Source organism: Hevea brasiliensis, chromosome 5 (genome assembly GCF_030052815.1).
Source record: "Hevea brasiliensis isolate MT/VB/25A 57/8 chromosome 5, ASM3005281v1, whole genome shotgun sequence".
Classification (NCBI taxonomy): Eukaryota; Viridiplantae; Streptophyta; class Magnoliopsida; order Malpighiales; family Euphorbiaceae; genus Hevea; species Hevea brasiliensis.
In genome coordinates this window covers 114265384-114285221 of record NC_079497.1, presented here as the reverse complement: position 1 = coordinate 114285221, position 19838 = coordinate 114265384, and the positions used below count along the sequence as shown (strand labels likewise).

The 19838-nt window shown below is 31.1% G+C and overlaps 2 protein-coding genes across 4 annotated transcripts; one reads left to right on the top strand and one right to left on the bottom strand.

Annotated features, from left to right (window-relative positions):
• Positions 1-884: 884 nt before the first annotated feature.
• On the top strand, positions 885-7550 carry LOC110660121 (syntaxin-71). The gene is made up of 9 exons (XM_058147805.1): positions 885-1000; positions 1251-1389; positions 1725-1884; positions 2132-2219; positions 2350-2416; positions 2563-2607; positions 2692-2754; positions 2833-2909; positions 7368-7550. The coding sequence occupies exons 1-9, from the start codon at positions 885-887 to the stop codon at positions 7381-7383; spliced, it is 771 nt and encodes a 256-aa protein (XP_058003788.1). The 3' UTR covers positions 7384-7550.
• A 572-nt stretch (positions 7551-8122) lies between these two features.
• Positions 8123-9655, bottom strand: LOC110660066 (NAC transcription factor 56). 3 transcript variants are annotated; one of them, XM_021818226.2, is made up of 3 exons: positions 9353-9655; positions 8966-9255; positions 8123-8875 (listed from the first exon to the last, which is right to left on the bottom strand). In XM_021818226.2, the coding sequence occupies exons 1-3, from the start codon at positions 9531-9533 to the stop codon at positions 8339-8341; spliced, it is 1008 nt and encodes a 335-aa protein (XP_021673918.1). In that variant the 5' UTR covers positions 9534-9655; the 3' UTR covers positions 8123-8338. The 3 variants fall into 3 exon arrangements, with proteins under 3 accessions (XP_021673918.1, XP_021673919.1, XP_021673920.1); XM_021818227.2 differs by having other exon boundaries at positions 9362-9655; XM_021818228.2 differs by having other exon boundaries at positions 8966-9252; positions 9362-9654.
• Between the last annotated feature and the right edge of the window lie 10183 nt (positions 9656-19838).

Genomic DNA, 19838 nt, shown 5'->3' with positions numbered 1-19838 from the left:
TTATTGTATGAAAATCTCTGTAGAAAATCCAATCAACCTTGCTTTCTAACAAGGAAATTTCCATCCAGACTCAATTCTACAGAAGGTGAAGATAGGCGGTGCATCCGATACCGACCTACAAGCGGCTGTCATGTTGACCCGAGAAAAAATAAATGATCCGGTGATTGAACTGTTAATCAAACAAACTATTGAGCCATCAAATTAATTTTTTTTAATTAAAAATTTTTTAAAATATCATATAGATATTTTAATATTTAAATAAAATTTTATTTAACTATGATTTTTTATTGATAATAATATAATAAAATTTATTTTTTTATTTTTATATATAATTAATACTATTATTTATTTATAAAAATATTTTTTATTTTATATATTAATTATAAATTTTGAAAAGAAAAATATTTAAAATTTAAATATTTTCATATAAAACTAAGATATAAGTAAATATAATATAATAAATATTAAAATATTATTTTAAAAATAAAATTTAATTAATTAAATTTATTTAATTATATTAGTAAGTCTACTTTTTAATTAATATATATTTAATTAGTTTTTTAATAATTAACCGATTGAATTAGTAATTCATCCACCCTACTTTAAACGGGCTCCAGCTCCGGACGGGATTTATAACTGCTACGGGCAAGTAAAAGTAGATAACAGAATTGAGTTAAAACTAAAAAGAGTAAAAAAGTAAAAAAGAAAAAGAAAGTTATTGGTTGCTAGCAGTTACAGGCCGCTGGCTGGTCGTTCTTTGGTGGTTGAAATGCTACGTGCTTTACACCTCCAAGAAATTGGAGCCAAATCCTTTGTATTTCCTCTCCAATTCCCTCTTCATTTGCTAAATCTTACACCCATTCACTGAGTCCACCCGCTACAACATGAGCGTGATCGACATTTTAACCAGAGTTGATGCGATCTGCAAGAAGTACGACAGATACGACGTCGAAAAGCAAAAAGATCTCAATGTCTTCGGCGACGATGCTTTTGCTCGCAGGTCACTTCGATCTCTCTCTCTTTTTCATTGATTCGGTGCCCTTTGATTGCTGAGAGAAGACAGGGAAAAAGGATGGAATGTTTGAAATCTGGAGCAATTAAGTCGTTATACTGTTTGAAATGAAGTCAATTTAGTATACTCGTTTGTGCGGATTTAGTTAAGTGGAGTTTAACTAGAAATTGAAACGCGAATCCTCTCTCTCTTTATGTTAGGGTTTTTTTCCTCCCTACTATATTGATTTTGTTCAGTAATATGATCTGCAGAAAGCGGAGCTTGCTTCGAAAGACAAAAAGAAGGCATCTGCAGTTGCTCTGAACGCGGAGATTCGTCGAACGAAGGCAAAATTGCTAGAGGAGGTCCCTAAGTTGCAGAGATTGGCTATAAAGAAGGTTAGTAGTTTGATCTTTTTATGATATCGTGACTTCCTTGCATACTTCTTTATAATACAATTTCTATTGGAATGATGAATTTTGTGTCCATAGATCTATATGTGAAGCAATTCATAGTGCATTCGTAATGTTTATTGTTTATCCCTTTAACTTAATATTTGAAGAATATTTTGGGTTCTTAATGTGAAAAATGAAATGGAAATATGCTGGCTCTGCTTGTCCATTGCTCGGATAAGGCTGTGATGAATTGTCCTCCTTCTTTATCTGGTATTGTAGAAGCCTGCGGTTGACTACTTTGGGCCTGTGGTGACATAAAGTTTACCATCTGTTGACAGGTTAAAGGGCTCTCAACAGAAGAGCTTGCTGCCCGTAATGATTTGGTCCTTGCATTACCAGATAGGATTCAAGCGATACCTGATGGAACTGCATCTGCTCCCAAACAAACTAGAGGTTGGGGGGCTTCAGCACCCCGTGCTGAAATCAAATTTGATTCAGGTGTCACTTTATTGAAATTATTTTAGTACATCTGATGATGTTTTAATTGTTAAGATGGAGGGATATACAATGATTTTGAACTGTATTTAGATGTTTCGTAAGTTAACAGTTGATTACTTGCTACTGCATAATTTATGAACAATTCTCTGCTGTTTTTCTCTATATTTTAGGGGTGAATTTTTTTCTCTCTTTTTTTTTTTTTGACCATGTTATTAAATTTTACTAATGTATTTCTTTTCATCCACAGATGGTCGTTTTGATAGTGAGTACTTTCAAGAAAGTGAGACATCTAGACAATTCAGGCAGGATTATGAAATGCGTAGAATGAAGCAGGAAAGTTTCATGTACAGTTGCATTTTGTTTAGGCTTCATGCTACTGGGAAGCTCTTTTGCGTGTTGGTTGTCCGAGTTCTTAAGTATGGTACAATGGTTCTGCTAACTGTCTATCCTCACATTCCCACAGGATCAAGGTTTGGATATGATTTCAGAAGGTTTGGATACTCTGAAAAACATGGCCCATGACATGAATGAGGTATTTTTTTTTTCCTTAAAAACTCCTCTTTTAGCCCTTCTCTTTTCTTTTGCCTGCTTTTGAGTTGTGATAATTTATTTGGAATATAATTATTGCCTCTTTTGCAATTATCCTCATGTTTTAATATGTTTATGTGCCACGTGCAGGAGTTGGATAGGCAAGTTCCTTTGATGGATGAAATTGACACAAAGGTGAAAGTATTGCCAAGGATTTTTGCAATTTCACCCAGCTGGAATTTTGAGTTTGTATTAATGGCACTTTTCGCAAACTTGCAGGTGGATAAAGCAACAGCTGACCTTAAAAATACCAATGTTAGACTCAAAGACACTGTTAACCAGGTGATGGAGTGAAACTTTACAAGATTTAGTTTTCCATTCATTCAGCCAGATCTAATAAGTATTTTTGTTCTATTACAGTTAAGATCTAGCAGAAACTTCTGCATTGATATTATTTTGTTGTGCATAATTCTGGGGATTGCTGCCTATTTATACAAGTAAGTTTCAATTATTCTCATTAATAGCTAAAAACATATTTTGTTATTGTTCATATGCAAGAAAAATGCGCTAGTCAGTGAATTTTCTATGTGCTTGTTCTGTAATCTCATTGTGTATATTGAGACATGACACCAAGTATAAAGGGTATATAAGAGTGAAAGGCCAACTAATTAATTAATTAATTGTAAGCTTTTAACAATGGTTGGTCTTAGCCCAATTAAGTCCAAATTTCATACTTCATGGATTCTAGCCTCCGGTCTAGTTATTCACCTCCACCCTTCAATTCATGTATTAAAGCTAAAATGAACTAAACTTAGAGTATATCTATAAGTTCATGTATTTAAGCTTGGAGTATTTATGTCACGACCCGATTTCTAGGCCGTACCGGTACTAGAACTTGGGTCAGTATAAGGCCCCTGAAGCCTATAGTTAGCTTAACTATTTCTAAACTATGCATAAAGCCCAATTGGGTTGCTCAATTTCAAGAAAATAAACGGACAGAATCCGGCTATAAATTGGACTGTCCAACGGGGAGTATTAACTCACTTAACCTGTACCACGTAATATCCAAAAATCTGGAAAGTTCAACTTACATTCACAATCCTTAAAACAAAAAATTAATATTTGGGAGCTCAACTCTCTCCATCCACAGTAATACATATCACATGCATCCATGCAATCTCATATAAATAAGTTTACAACTCCAGAAAATTAAGTTATTACAACCCTATATAGAAAAATACAACTACTAGTATGTGCAGAGTTCTAGAATTAAATAAAGACAATAAAAATATATTTAGATTTTGCTGATTTAAGCCTACGAGAAAAGAAAGCAGGTTAATCTCAATAAATCCACCTGTCACTTGAGGAAAAATAATTGAACAGGGATGAACGTTCGACTGATAGAATAAGTTATTGATTTTAAATATAATTTTTATAACTATCTAAATCTAATGCATTCTTATGTAAGAAATGCAACATATTCGCATAGTTTGAAACAGTTCAAACAATTTCGCACAAAAGATAATTTAGAGCATGAATACACCCATGTGTCACGTCAATACATATTTGGGAGCTGATCTCCTATACAGCTCTCTTAATCCAATACATGCCAGCGAGGTCAATTCAAGCTTAATTTTCGCTTAATAATCCAAGTGTGGGGGCCAGCGAAATTAACTCAAAGCCGTGTTCACCCCGACTTATCTATATATAAGGATCGAGTCACAGCGAGTCAAGTTTCAGTCATGATTACCTGTCCTACCATATCCATGTTCACAGCATACTCACGCCAATACACGCACATAGCTTCAATTTACCTTAAGGTAACATCCACAAACAAGTTCATCAACATATGCAACACAGGAACGTGTCTAGCATTTAACTATTTATATACATATTTATAAATGAATGCATGAGGATGCCTTGCGTATAAATTAATAATATTGAAATTACAAATAAAATTAATATCAACTAATAGATTATTCAACTGTTACTGGTGTGGCTGAGAAAATAGGTAATTTTGATTCGGATCACCTAAATAATTATATTCAAGAAATTTATCAATAATAACTCAAACAAGGGACTAAAGAGTCAGAGGCACCCTAAATTTATATTAGAAATCCGAGAGAGTTTTCCCTGTACGTAGGACCTACACAACCTGCAAAACAACTCAACTAACACTTCTCAATCTAAAATGCCTCATGCCCACAATATAACAACTACACAATGCTCTTCCTGGGCCTACTAAATCAGTCAATTCCTACATAAATACACAATTCAGCTAATAAGTTAAAACTAACATTCTGCAAAAACTATTAAGCTAATAAGTTTAAAACTAACATTTTGCAAAAACTATCTAAATTAACTCCAAAAATTCTATAATTATTCTCTGCAGTCCTTAACAATGCTATTCTCCTATTGCAATTGGAATTATAATTTTCTAGCTACCCACGAATATTTTATGGATTTTTATCCAAACTTAACATTAGGTGGAAAAAAAGGAATTTGGAGTTTGGGTTTGCCTACGCTAATTTTGATACTTGAAACGTGTCCGGGTTATCTAAAAATGGTGGAAAACACTGTAATATTGACCTACTTCTGAAGTGGGCCTGGCAATCTATGTGTCTGGCTTGAAATTGTAGTCTCGGTCGCCGGTGGAATTTCTTTAAAATGAAAACACTTACGTAAAGTCCACAACACCAGGAGCTAAGATATAATTTTTATTTAATTAAGAAGACTCATTAAAGATCCGAAAAATCATTGGCAAGCTCATGGGACTCACTAAATTTTTAGTGTCAGAAAAATTTTAAATTGGTGTCGTTGCAAAGCTCTCAATGTATAGGACGCGTTGGTGGTCTCGCATTTTTTGTAGAATTTACGGTTTTGGATATATCTAGCTCAGAGTCGAAAATGACTAAAACTTTCCGAGCTTGATTCGTTCAAATTGCCCTATGAAAATTCATAAAATTGACATATATGGAAAGCTTACGAGATGTAGAACAAAATGGGGATAAGAGCTGTCCAATTGGTGGCTGGAATTGTTGGAAACGGCAAGGGAAGACGAAATGGCGCGCATGAAGAAAGGGGCAGTTTGAGCTCTTTTCCTGGTCGGAAAAAGAGGTAGCAGCGGCGGGGGAAGGGCAAAAGGGGTGTGCCAGCGAGGGAGGGAGGCGGGGTAGGTGGTGGGCTGCAGTGGGGAGAAGAGAGGAGAGAGAAAAGTGAGGGAGAAGGAGGAGTATCGGGCGCGCGGGGGAAGGAAAGAAGAAAAGAAAAATGGATCAATCCGATTTGATTGGTTTGATCCTGATCGGTCCGATCCTGATCGGTCCAATTCGGCGGTTCCATTCATGACACCTAAAATTTAATTTTTACTCTGCCTTGAAAATAAAAATGAGACTAAAAAATTTTAAAAAAATTTTAAAAAACTCAAAAAAATTTGTGGAGTCCAAAAATATTTTCAAACTTATCACGTGATCTTTAAATTAATTTTTAAAAATTATTAAAATATATTACCTTGAAAAATAAAAATTTAATTTTTAAAATCTAGAAAATTCAAATTAAAATACTACAATATTTAATTTAATACAAAATTTACTTATAAAATAATTATTTAAAAATTCGAGATGTTACAATTTAATGCAAAGTTCATATATTAAATCTATGATGAACCAAACTTAGTATAACTATACTTGCTAGTTTATTGGAGATGGCTTTAAAGAAGTTGATCGATGTTCTAGATAGGAGTATTTGGTTTCAGTTTAGTTCGGGATTTGTCTAGGAATCAGAACCGAATCGAAATTTTCCGGTTTGGTTTTTCATTGTTTCGGTTTTAGTTTGGTGTAGTTCTCGGTTCTTCGGTTCTGTTCGGAATGATTCCAGTTCGGTTCTCGGTTCTTAAAATAATTTTATGTAATTATTTCCTTAAAAATCATACTTGAATTAGCATTTAAGTTTTGAATTGAGTTATTAATACATAATATATTATATAATATATTTTTTAGCTATACCTAAATTATATAATCTTTAATTATAAGGTGCGTATATAACTTAGGATTAAATATATTATATAATATAATAGTATATCATATAATATACATTTTAACCATTTATTAATAATGTAATATTTAACTATAAGATACAAATATAATTAAGAATATATATATAAGATCATAGTATATTTATAACTAAGAATGATAAGATAATTTAATGTATTTATAACTAAAATTATTAAGAAAATATAAAAAAATGAAATGTAATATTAAGTTATATTTAGTTCATAATTATATATACATACATAAGTATATATAATTATATTGAAAGTATATAATATATCTAAAAAAAAAATAGAAAATCATATATATAAATTTGGTTCTCGATTCGGTACCGATTTGGTACGGTTTCAGTTCGGTTTCGGTTCGGTTCTTAGTGAAGAACCATGACCGAATCAAAGTATCAAAATAAATTCGATTTGGTATGATTTTTCGGTTCGATTCGGTTTAGTTCTCCCAAGAACCGTGCACGGCCCTAGTTCTAGAATCTAGCTATTTTCAACAGTTAAAAGCGTTGTCTTTCCTTGTATGTTGAAAAATTAGAGAGCCTGGATTACCTTTTTGGGCTCTCATGATGTTGGAATCTGACTTTGTTTATTAGTTTTATGAGCAAGAGGGGACTCAAACTAATAAGATAACCTTAAACTCTTAATTGTACAAATGTAAGGGGTCTCTGGAGGAATTAGCGTTGCATGAAGAGTATGTACTTTAAAAACCAATTTACTTTGCCCACACCATTCATGATTTACCAAACTTTGAGTTGAGTTTTGATTGCAGTTTTCTTGCTTGGTAGTGTATCTTAAGATTTCATTGCTGCCTGGTAAAACCTTTGGCGATACTACTATTTATTCTTATTTATTCTGATTTGTAATTGGGAAGCTACTCTAACAAAGCACTTCTGGTTTGCAGTGTGCTGAAGAAGTGATTCGTCAAAAAATGCGTCTTCTCAACCTTATTTGTTGATGCTGCAGTGGTGGCTTTCTCTGGCTTTATTTTGTAACTAATGCACCGTTTTTTTTTTTTTTTTTTTTAAATAAGTGTAATTCTATTCTATTAAAAACACAATATTAATATAAATATTTTTTTTTCTAATTTCTGTAATGAACAATGAACTTTTTAATTAGAAAATAATTTTTTTCTGGTTATATAAAGAGCAAATATTGAAAGAAAATAAATATCATTTATATAATAAATCCTAAAATTGAAACGCTTAATTTAAGGAAAATTAACTTTTTTTTTTCCTAAATTGCAACTAAGATCGTATATTTTCTTGAATATAATTATGGGAAATATTATCTCCATTATCCCTATATTATTAAAAAATATGTTTTTTCTTAAATATATTTTTTGGAAATGTTAAATTAATTTAAAATTAAATTAAATATATTTTAATCATAATAATATTAAAATAATAAAATAATTAATTTTTTAAAATTAATTTTTTAATAATATCTAAAATATTATTGTTTTAAAAGCTTTTTCAGTAAAAGAATTCAAATAATTATTTTTATTCTTTTTAAATTAAATTTTTTAAGTTAAAAAGAATTAAATTCTTTTATTTAAAAATAAAATTAATTAAAAAAATAATAATATTAAATTCATACAAAATTTTAATTTTTAAATAAGGGAATATATATATATATATATATATATATATATATCCATTAAGAAAAGAATCACCATATTCCATATATATCTAATTTTTATTTTTGTTACAACTTTTTTGTCACAAGTAACATGTACTAGCTAAGCTAACTAATCAAAATATAGGCTGCAATGGCGGACAACCTCACCATTATATATGTATACGCACATACTACGACATCTATATACTTAAGTTATGCATACACATACACATGCATGTATGTATCTTTTTCCCTCTATTCAATCCCTGTGAAAGCTAATTGATCAAGCTCCTGATGTTGCATGAGAGAATTCCATTGAACAGAACTGAAATTGTTACCTTCAGAAAGGTCTGTTCCATAAAAATTCACACGAGTTCCATTATCGCTAATAGTTAAAGCAGCGTCCTCGCTCTCAATATTTCCCTTGGTGATTTTCTTGCTAGGTTGAACACAACTCTTCTGCTTTCTTTTTAGTGGGTTAAATAAGTTGTCGAAAGAAGTAATCGAGAAGTGAAAATTTTTGTCATCAGAAAGCCCTTCATACAGTAATGAAGTGCAAGGTTTCTCATTAGTTTGGAAGCTAAAGGTTGAAGCTTTTCCAATGCAAGAAAAATTCTGTGAAGCAAAGATGTAAGGTAACATTGGGCAATCATTGTATGGAATGTTGGAGTCATTCACTTTTGGGAAGTAGCCACCTGCAGGTTCATTATAAATAGGAACATTTCCATCATCCCAAGTGCCCTTGGGGAGGCTGCTTTTTCTTCTAACTCGACAGAGCACCCAATCATCCAGCTGCAGCAAAAGGAAATAGTTGGAAATTAAGTCAATTAACTTGGATAAATCAAGAATTAAAATGGATCCAAGCTTAGGAACCGCAGTTACCCTCGTAGAACCTTTTTTCTTAGGATTCCAGGCCAATGTCTCCAGCAATCTATATTCATGCATGATCCAATCTGTTTTAATTCCTTTAGGAGGCCGTCCTTTGTAAAACACAAGAGCCTTCTTGACACCAATATTAGTCGCCCCACAGGAAGTAAGAATTGGTTTATCAGTCCCTGTCGCCTTCCAATAACCTGAGGCAGCTGCCCTATTTGGTCTTGCTCCATTAGGGTACTTCCTGTCTCTTGGTGTAAAGAAATACCATTCGTCCTCACCAAAAGAAGCTTTCTCTACTTAAAACCAAGAAAGGGTATGCGTAAGTGTTAGTAAGTGAACAGAAACAGCAAACAAAAGAGAAGAACGTTAACACTAGTGGGTGCAATAATATACAGTACAGACTTGGCAAGTCCCATGGATTGTACTTGTAGAGATCTAAGTCAGCAATAATAGAAGCTGGAAGAGGACTTGAAGCTACTTTGTTCTTCAAGTAGTGGACTATAAGCTCCTCATCCGATGGATGGAATCTAAATCCAGGAGGAAGATGGATATCTGAGGTGGGTTTGATCTCCATGGAAAGAAAATTAGAGATGAAATTGAGGAACTTATAGAATGAGGGAATCAAAGAAGGAATTAACCACCGATGTTATCGATCAAAAGGAGGATCAATATTGTAAGAGCATAGTTGCCGTGCAAAGGTTATATATAGCAGTAATTAATAATTAATTAATTATAAATCAGGGAATGGTTGATTTTGTTTCTTGGTGCAGGTTTCAGAGAAGGGATGCTTAGAAAGCAATGCATTTGTCCTATCTCATAATTTAGAAATTAACCTATTGGAAAAGGCATTTGGTCATTATCCAACCTGTTATTTTTTTTATTATAAAAAGATTTGAGATGAAAACCATCATGATTTTCATCAAGTAAAAGAAATTAATCAAAAATTTTCTAAATTTTAACAAATGAGAAGTTATAATAAGAGTTTCCTTCTTATCATTACGTAAAGCCCTAATTATAAAAATAATTCCAATATTTCATAATTCGATGATTTAATATAAATGTTTAAATTTTGACATAATTGACAAGATTTATAAAATTTATCACTATTTAATGTTCAATGAAAATTAAAATAAAATTATGAAAGAGTTGATGGTCATGGTAAATTGGATTTTCAATATTAACTATAAACAAGTCGAAAAATGAAATTAATATTTTATCAATGAAATTAAATGAAATTTTAATATTTTTTTAAAATTTACTTAATTCTTTCAAAATTTAAATATTTCAATTAAATCCCCAAAATACAAAACCATGTTAACCTATATGCCCATATTGTCAAGTTGCAGTTTGGTAATAATGAGAAGAGTCCAAAAGCATATATCAATTTTAGAAATTTGAGATTTTTAGGTGAGATCATCCAGTTTGCTACAAAAGTCAAGGGGAAAAATAAATATTGTTGGCCAGGCCTATGATTGCTATGAATTATTAAGCATGCACCACTTGCTATCTCCTTTTCTATGTTTTGCCTTCCTTATGCATGTCCTTTTCTCTTTGTATTCCCACAAGAATCAAGATAGAAACATGGGAACTTAATTGCCTCTCTTCCCCACCTCTTCTTGGAAGCAACTATTGCAAGTCCCAAATAATTAACTCAACTTCACAAAAACTATAACTAAACTTCATTTGAGTTTTCTTAAGAAATTCAAACATTGTTTTGTATTGATTCATTCCTATTGTCCCACTCCTAATTTGCGAAAGCCCCCAAGATTTGTAAAACATGATAAGAAATTTGAAATAATAAGGCAAAGTTGATACTAACTAGGGATTCCTTTGCATGTTGTTTTCTTCTCGGAATCTCCTCATTATCATTTTTCTGTTCCCACGTTATAACCTCTTTCAACATTATTCTTTTCACACACATCCCTCTTCATTTAGAACTCTCAAGGAAATCCATCATTTTTTTTTCAAATTAACCATATGCATGTTAATTCCATCTGCATATACAGATGGGACTAATTCACACTCATATCAAGAGTGATATTCAAGTAAAACTTTTTTAATAAGAATAACTCTAGAATTTGAATTCCAAGAGTGATATTCAAGTAAAACATTTCTAATAAAGACGACACTAGAATTTAAATCCTTGCTGTTGGACTTAGAGTCCTAATCCATATTTTGATGATAATAAACAATTAGTGTACTACTAATCTACATTGGAAGTGTTTGTGTTTAGATTATAGGTTCTAAGTTTAAAATTATAAAAGTACTTTAAATCAAGATTAAAAAAGAGCAAGAAATTAAAGCAAAGATCAAGGAGACACTGTAATATAAATTTTTAATTTTGTGAATCTCAATTAGTTAATTGTGTTAGCTCAAGTCTATGAATTTTCAAAATTTCTTAGTGTTAGTGTACTACTAATCTACTTTGGAAGTGTTTGTGTTTAGATTATAGGTTCTAAGTTTAAAATTGTAAAAGTACTTTAAATCAAGATTAAAAAAGAGCAAAAAATTAAAGCAAAGATCAAGGAGACACTGTAATATAAATTTTTAATTTTGTGAATCTCAATTAGTTAATTGTGTTAGCTCAAATCTATGAATTTTCAAAATTTCTTAGTGTCTTTGTTTTATATATTTCTTAACCAAGAGTGAGTAAAATGAAAATTTTATTTTTGAGAAATGCAAATTTTGGTTTTGAAAGTATTTTTATTGAAAAGTTTATTAAATTAGCTTTTAAACAGTTAAAACGAATCAAAAATCCGAGTTCAAGATAAAAAGTTATGAGGTTTTAAAGTATTTTTGTGTTTCTATCCAAAGATGATTTCGGCAGCCAAAGTAAGGGAGTTCAGTAGCCGAAGTCAAGTTTTTAAACATAAAATTTTGGCACCCCAACTTTCAACAACCAAAGCAAAGGATTTTGTTAATCGAATCTAGGTTTCTGCAATTCGATAAAATGAGATTTTGTGTAGTTGAATTGCTATATTTACATTTAATGCACCACCAACAGTCTTTTTTTTATCAAAACTATAAATAGAGACTATTTATGATTGGAAGTAAGTAACAATAACTGATTTTTTAAAGAATTTATTGAGTTTTAAAGTCTTTTCCTACTTTCTCTCTCTAGAACTTGAGCCATTTAAATTAATCTATTGAGAGTTTATTTTGAGCTGTAATTATTGTGTTCTAAGAGTGAGATTGAAGTTGTTGAGATTATTTATTATATCTTGAGTGTGTTAGAGCATTATTGCTCTTGTGAGTAAAAGGATTTGTATAAAAGTAAGGTTTGCTCTTGTGATTTTTGTAAGGGGTTCTTCACAAAAAAAATATATATATATAGTAAAGTTAACTCTTAAAGAGGGCCTTTAAGAGAGAATGCAGGCTTCGGATAACCAAACCTCTATAAATCTTTGCGTTCACTATCTTTCTTTTCTCTCTTCCTATGCTTATTTTTCCATTAAACTTTCTTAGCTTCCAAAATTTTTAAATAGTATCTAATTCACCCCTTTTGGGTTACTACAAGGAATAACATTTGTAAATAAAACATTAATGTTGAATCTTATGAGCTCCAAATGAGGAAGACAAAATATGATCTTGTTTATGCCGATGCTTCCATTCTATTGGTGCACATCAAAAAATTAATGTTAAATCCTATGAAGAGAGAAAGACAATCAAAAAATTAATGTCAAAAAAGGAATAACATTTGTAAATAAAACATTAATGTTGAATCTTATGAGCTCCAAATGAGGAAGACAAAATATGATCTTGTTTATGCCGATGCTTCCATTCTATTGGTGCACATCAAAAAATTAATGTTAAATCCTATGAGCTTCTTGTTTTTATGCTTAAATACTTATCATCAACATCATCTTCCAAAGAAAGAATATGCCTTACATATATTTCTATACATATAACAAGAATTATTATTTCTAAGCTTGACATTAAAAGGTTGATTATGAAATAAACCTGAAAATAACTTAGTGAATCAATTTTAAAACAAATTATATAATAAAATATAAGAGTGATATTCAGGTAAAATTTTTCTAATAAGGACGACTCTAAAATTTGAATCCCAAGAGTAATATTCAAGTAAAACCTTCCTAATAAAGATGACACTAGAATTTGAATCCTTGCTGTTGGACTTAGGAGTTCTAATACATATTTTGATGATAATAAATAATTAATGTGCTATTAATCTACATTGAAAGTATTTGTGTTAAAATTGTAGATTCCAAGTTCAAAGTTATGAAAGTACTTCAAATTAAGATTAAAAAAGAGCAAGAAATTAAAGCAAAGATCAATGAGATACTATAATGTAAATTTTTAATTTTATGAATTTTAATTAGTTAATTGTATTGGCTCAAATCTATGAATTTCTAAAATTTTTTTGTGTCTTTGTTTTTATCTATTTCTTAACTAAGGGGGAGTAAAATAAAATTTTTATTTTTGAGAAATGCAAAATTTGGTTTTGAAAGTATTTTTATTGAAAAGTTTATTAAATTAGCTTTCAAACGGTTCAAATGGATAAAAAATCCAAGTTAAAGATACAAAATTATGAGGTTTTAAAGTATTTTTGTGTTTTTATCCAGAGAAAACTTTGACAGCCGAAGTAAGGGATTTCAGTAGCTGAAGTCAAGTTTTTAAACATAAATTTTGGCTCCCCAACTTTCGGTAGCTAAAGCAAGGGACTTCGTCAGTCGAACCTGAATTTCTGTATCTCAATAAAATAGGGTTTTGTGTAGTTGAATAGCTATATTTACATTTAATATACTCCAAATAGTCATTTTCTTATTAAAACTATAAATATATATTATTTATGATTGAAGGTAAGTAACAACAACTGATTTTTTTGAGAATTTATTGAGTTTTAAAGTTTTTTCCTATTTTCTCTCTCTAGAACTTGAGCTATTTCAATTAATTTCTTCAGAGCTTGTTTTGAGCTGTAATTATTGTTTTTTGAGAGTGATATTAAAATTGTTAAAAGTATTTATTGTATCTTGAGTATGTTAGAACATTATTGCTCTTGTGAGTAAAAGGATATGTAAAAAAGTAAGATTTTCTCTTGTGGTTTTTGTAAGGGGTTCTTCACCCAAAGAAGAAAGATGGTAGAGTTAACTTTCAAAGAGAATCTTGAAGAGAAAATGTAGGTTTTGGATAACCGAACCTCTATAAATCTTTGCGTTCACTATCTTTCTTTTCTCTCTTCCTATGCTTATTTTTCTATTAAACTTTCTTAGCTTCCAAAATTTTTAAATAGTATCCAATTCACCCCTTTTGGGTTACTACAAGGGACAACATTTGTAAATAAAACATAAATGTTGAATCCTATGAGCTCCTATTAAGGAAGACAAAAAATGATCTTGTTTATGCCGATGCTTCCATTCTATTGGTGCACATAAAAAAATTAATGTTAAATCCTATGAGCTTCTTGTTTTTATGCTTAAATACTTATCATCAACATCAACATTCAAAGAAAGAATATGCCTTACATATATTTCTATACATATAACAGTCTAATATTTTAATGAAAATTGAAGAATTATTATTTCTAAGCTTGACTTTAAAGCTTCTTGAAAACTGAAATTAAAAGGTTGATTATGAAATAAACCTGAAAATAACTTAGTGAATCAATTTTAAAACAAATGATATAATAAAATATAAGAATTTAATCGATAATTATGTAAATTTTAGAGTTTAATTATAAAAATTGTCAAACTTTAGGTTTTTTTTTTTTAAAATTAATCCTTTATTATATGATTTTTTCAATTAAATATATAAAATGGCCACTAATATCTATTGAATTAAAAAAAATGTTAAGATGAAATAAAAATTAAATTAAAATTAATAATTTTTCTTAGTTATAATTGTCAGCAAGTTCCAGCTTAGGTTTAAATTCCTTACCAAAATACACTCATTGTGCATAGGCATATTGGGCCTCAGTTGCAACATTGTAGGCCGAAGATATATTTGCCAGTTAATGGACCCTCACATGTTCCCTTGATTAGTCGATTTTTTTTTTTTTTTTAACATGAGATAAATTGAAAAAGTGAGAGTAGAGATTGTTTAAATTTATTCAAAATAATAAATTAATTTAAATATTATTATTTTTTAATAATTAATTTTGATTAAAATTCTAATATAAAATCTCACAATTTTAAAAATGATTTCGATACTACTGAATTAAAACTCAGTAATTAATTTAAATATTATTTAAGTTTCATTATATAAGAACCTTGATTTTTGTTTACTTATTTATATATCTTTGCAGCATTAAACAACACCAATCATATTCTTCATTTAAATATTCATGGCATATATTTCCTTATATATTTTATGCACCGACAGCTCCCAGCCAAGAAATTTGGGCCAAATTTCTTGAACAAACATATAAATAATTAAGCATTTTAAAAATTAAAACCCCTCCCTTTTTTTTTTATTTTATCAATTGAGAGGCATCCATATAATTTTAAGTTACAAGCCAGTTTTTATTAATTAAATTTTAAGCAATTTTAGTTCTGAATTAAACTGAATCGATTTTGGTTTCAAATTAAGTCTCGGCCGAGTCCAGTTTTAAGTCAATTAGAAAGTAATGTGTAGGGTTACCATATAGACAGCCCATGTGGGGTTACTATATATATATATATATATATATATATATATATATATATATATACCAAGGAGGAAATTGTTTTACATGGGCAAATAATGGTGCACTTTTATGACTCAATATTAAATTAATTAAACCATCGATAAGCTCAATAACAATGGTGTTTAATAAGTTCAATTAATTAATTGCAAGAAACAAATAAAACTTGATGCTTAGATGTTTGTTCTCTGAAATATAAAACTTAATATGTATTGTACTTCCTCCTGCAGCTCAAGTTCCCACATATTTAATCACGGGTGGCAAGAAAATATAAAAATTATACCCACAGTTTTAACTCATTGAATTGCATTTGCCTCTAAACTGTGAAAGTTTAGAAATTTCAAGTTGAAGTTTTAATTAAAATTATTTATAAAAAAATTATAAAAATTATGTATATAGATTGAATTGTTTATAATTTTATTTATATTAAAATTTTATAAAATCAATAAACAAAAAAATTAAATTTGTAACACCCCTAATTTTTAAATTTATTATTTTTTGGTAAATATTGATATTTTCTTTTAATTAAATTTTGAGAAATTATTTGAGATTTTTCGGGTTTTAGAAATCGGGTTCGATTTTCTAAAATTATAAAACTTTGATGATTTTTAAAAATTAATTTAAAGATCACGTGATAAAACTAAAAATATATTTGGAGTCTACGAATTTTTTTGAGTTTTCTAGAATTTTTCCGAAATTTTTGGACCTCGTTTTCGGTCCCAAGGCAGAGTAAAAATTTAAAATTTTGTATTTCAAATCGAATTGGCCAAATCGAACTAGACCGATCGGACCGGTTGAATCGGACCAGCCCTTTTTTTTTTCTTTTTCTTCTTTCTTCTCCCTCCCGCGCCCGACCTCTCCTTCTTCCCTTCCCATTTTCTCTCTCCTCCCTCACCCCCAGGCCGCGCCGCCTCCATCCAGCCTTTCCCACCTCGCCGGCGCACCGCCCCACCACCTCCCCACGGCCGGCCAAGGCTCTAGGCGATCGGAAAACGCGCGTGAAGACCACCTGATGCGCACACGCCGTTTCGACTTCCCTGCCGAAAATCGATTGATCCAGCCACCGATTGGCCGGGTCGTATGTCAAACAATATCTACACCTCAAGAGCTTTCCATAGACACTAAGAACAGCAAAATCCATCAAGCGGTTTGTCCAATTTTTGTCTGGAAAGTTTTAGCCCATTTTGACTTTCGGGCTAGATTTCTCGCAAACCGTGAACCCCACGAGAAAACCGAGAGTACCAGAGCACTCCACTCGTCGAGAGCTTCGCGAAAATATAAATTTCAAAATTTTCTGACACCGTTTTTTGGTGGTCCCACAGAACTTCGTAATATTTTTCCGAGCATTAAATGAGCTTAAAAAATTTCGTAAAAATTATATACTAACCCCCATATTGTGGGCTTCGTATTGGTACCTTCAATTCATGGAAATTCGACAGTTGCCCGAGTCTGTGAATTTCTAGCTAGACAGACCGGCTACCGAAAAAGTCTTGGAATTGGATCGAGATTTTGGCTACCCCACTGTTGTCAGATGTTCCGAGCGTGTTTCCAGAGTCGGAATTGGCATAGCTAAATCCGAACCTTACTTTTTCATAATTTTCTAGTGCTTGAATGAGATTAAAAATCCATAAAATATTCGTGATAGCTCAGAAAATTATGATTCTTTTTGCATTAGCTTAGTAATATTGCTAAAGACCTCGGGGCAAAGTTTTAGAAATTTTAGAGCTTATTTGGGTAGTTTTTACAAAAAGGATCAATTATAAGGACTAAACTGTAAATTTACATATTGTGATTGATGACTGTTTAGATGGGCCCAGGAGGGGCTGCGTAATATGATTGAGTTGTGAGGGTATGATTTGTGAATATAGAAGTGCGTTTTGAGCCATTTTGCAGGTTGGGTAGGTTCTAGGTATAGGGGAGACTCTGCCGGATTTTCAGCATGACTTAGGACGTATTTGGTCTTTTCTTAGTTTGTATTGAGTCAAATTTATTAAATGATTATAATAAAATTATCAGGTGAGCCGAGACAGCCTTCTTCCTCCACCCAGCCGCCACAGTGACTGCTGTTAAGTCTGTGAGTAAAATATTAATTTTAATTGTAATTTCGTTATTATTATATATTCAAGCATGCCTATGCATAACTTATAAATATGTATCTATGTAGTTAAACATTAGGCATATTTTATGTTGCATTCATAATTGTTAAAGTGCGATGGATGTTGTTGTGGTAATTTGGAGCAGTGTGTGTGAGTTGGCGTGCGTTTGGTGTGGTGTTGGCTATGGACAGGACGGGTAGATATGGCTTGAGATCTTCGCTAGGACCCGGTCCTTCGGGGTAGACACAGCTTGAGTTCTTCGCTGGGACCCCGATTTGGTTTATTAAGTGAAAGTCCAAGCTGGGTTCTTCACTGGCACAAGTTGGATTAAGAGAGCTGTATAGGGGATTAGCTCCCATATATATATTGTTTGATATTATCGGGTGTGTGAGTGCTCCAAATTACCTTTTGCTGTTATGATGTGAAAATATTGCCGATGTTGCATTTCACTCTACAGGGTGCATTAGCTTTAGATAGTTATAGAGATTATGGTTAAAATTAATATTTTACTCTCTGAGTTGAACGCTTACTCCTGTTCATTATTTTTCAGGCTACAGGAGGATTATTGTTGTGGTTAACCTGCTTTTCTCCTTCGCAGGTTGTTTATTTAAGTTTGTATAATTCTGATACCTCCTAGAATTTCCGCATGTGTTAGAAATATTCATTTGATTTGGGTTTGTAATATAATTACCATGATGGGCCTGTAAACTTATTATTATATGCATGTTTGTTGAACTGGATGAGGGACCTGAGCTCCTATTTATTTTTTTGTGTTGTTATGAGTATGTGGAGGGTGAGCTGAGCTCCCCAATTGATTATATATCATGTTTACAGGTCGGGTGAGTCAAAAACTCCCCGTTGAAAGGTCCATTTTATGGTCAGACTCTGTCCGGTTGAATTCTTGAAATTGAGCCCAAATGGGCCTTAGAGTTGGGTTAAAGAATAGTTAGGCTTACTACGAGCCTCGAGGGCTTTAGGCTGGCCCAGGTCTTAGTGCCGGTCCGGCCCATAGGTTGGGTCGTGACAAAATTTATGAAATATACACATTTAATTATTAAAATACTTATTAAATATAGAAAAGTTTTACAATCATTAAATCAAATAATTATATATAAATTCGTATATTTATTATTCACACTTTAAGTAACGTTTTATTTAAATATTTAATTTAATGGTAAAATATATTTTATATTAGAAACAGCCAATGAAAAATTGTTAATACTTGATTAACTATCTAAACCATTGATTAATATATATAAAGCACAGGAAACAAAAATACTTGGCCCAAGAAGGGATACGATGATCAAGGGCACAATAATCAATACCCAATATTTCGTTTACTATAAGATCCCATATTTCAAGAATTAATTCGTCATAATATATAAATGTTGCCAAAGAAAGGCCAAAACGAGAGCAGCAACACAGCAAGAGAATAAAGAAAAGATTATTATGGGCATTGTGGGTGGGAATCTAAGCAATAGATAAGAAGAGTGCAAGAGATCGAGATGTGTCCTTTCTGGTCGGACACATAACATTTATCAAATATTCATTTTCCTTCTTAATTAATTTCATCTGGGAATTAGGGTTTTTATTTGATATATATATATATATATATATATATATATATATATATATATATATATATATATATATATATATACACACACATATGTGAGAGAGAGAGAGAGAGAGGAGCTTTGGATGCGAAAATGGGGGAATGATGAGAAAGAATCAAAAGCTTGGAGAGAAAATCCATGTGCATGGAGCCAAAAGATGTATAATTGTTATTTGAGCGTATTATATTATGAATTAATTGTCATTGATTAATGGATTATGAAAGATGAAACAATGAGTCTGCTGGCTCAAAGTCAGCTTTGATTAAGACTTTTGAAAATGGGTGGGGTTCATATATGGACACTTGACCTTCTCAATTTTAATCAGCTTTGCTCCATTAATTTTAGATGGAATTGATGTGGGGGTCTACCCTACTAATGAGGGGTTATATGATCTCACCATCTTCTCTTAGTTTGGAGATCATGAACAAGAAAAAAAAAAAGTTATTAACCAATAAATTTTAATTTAATAATATTAAAATTATCAATAAAATAAAAAAATATATATTTTTATAATCAATTTCAATTAA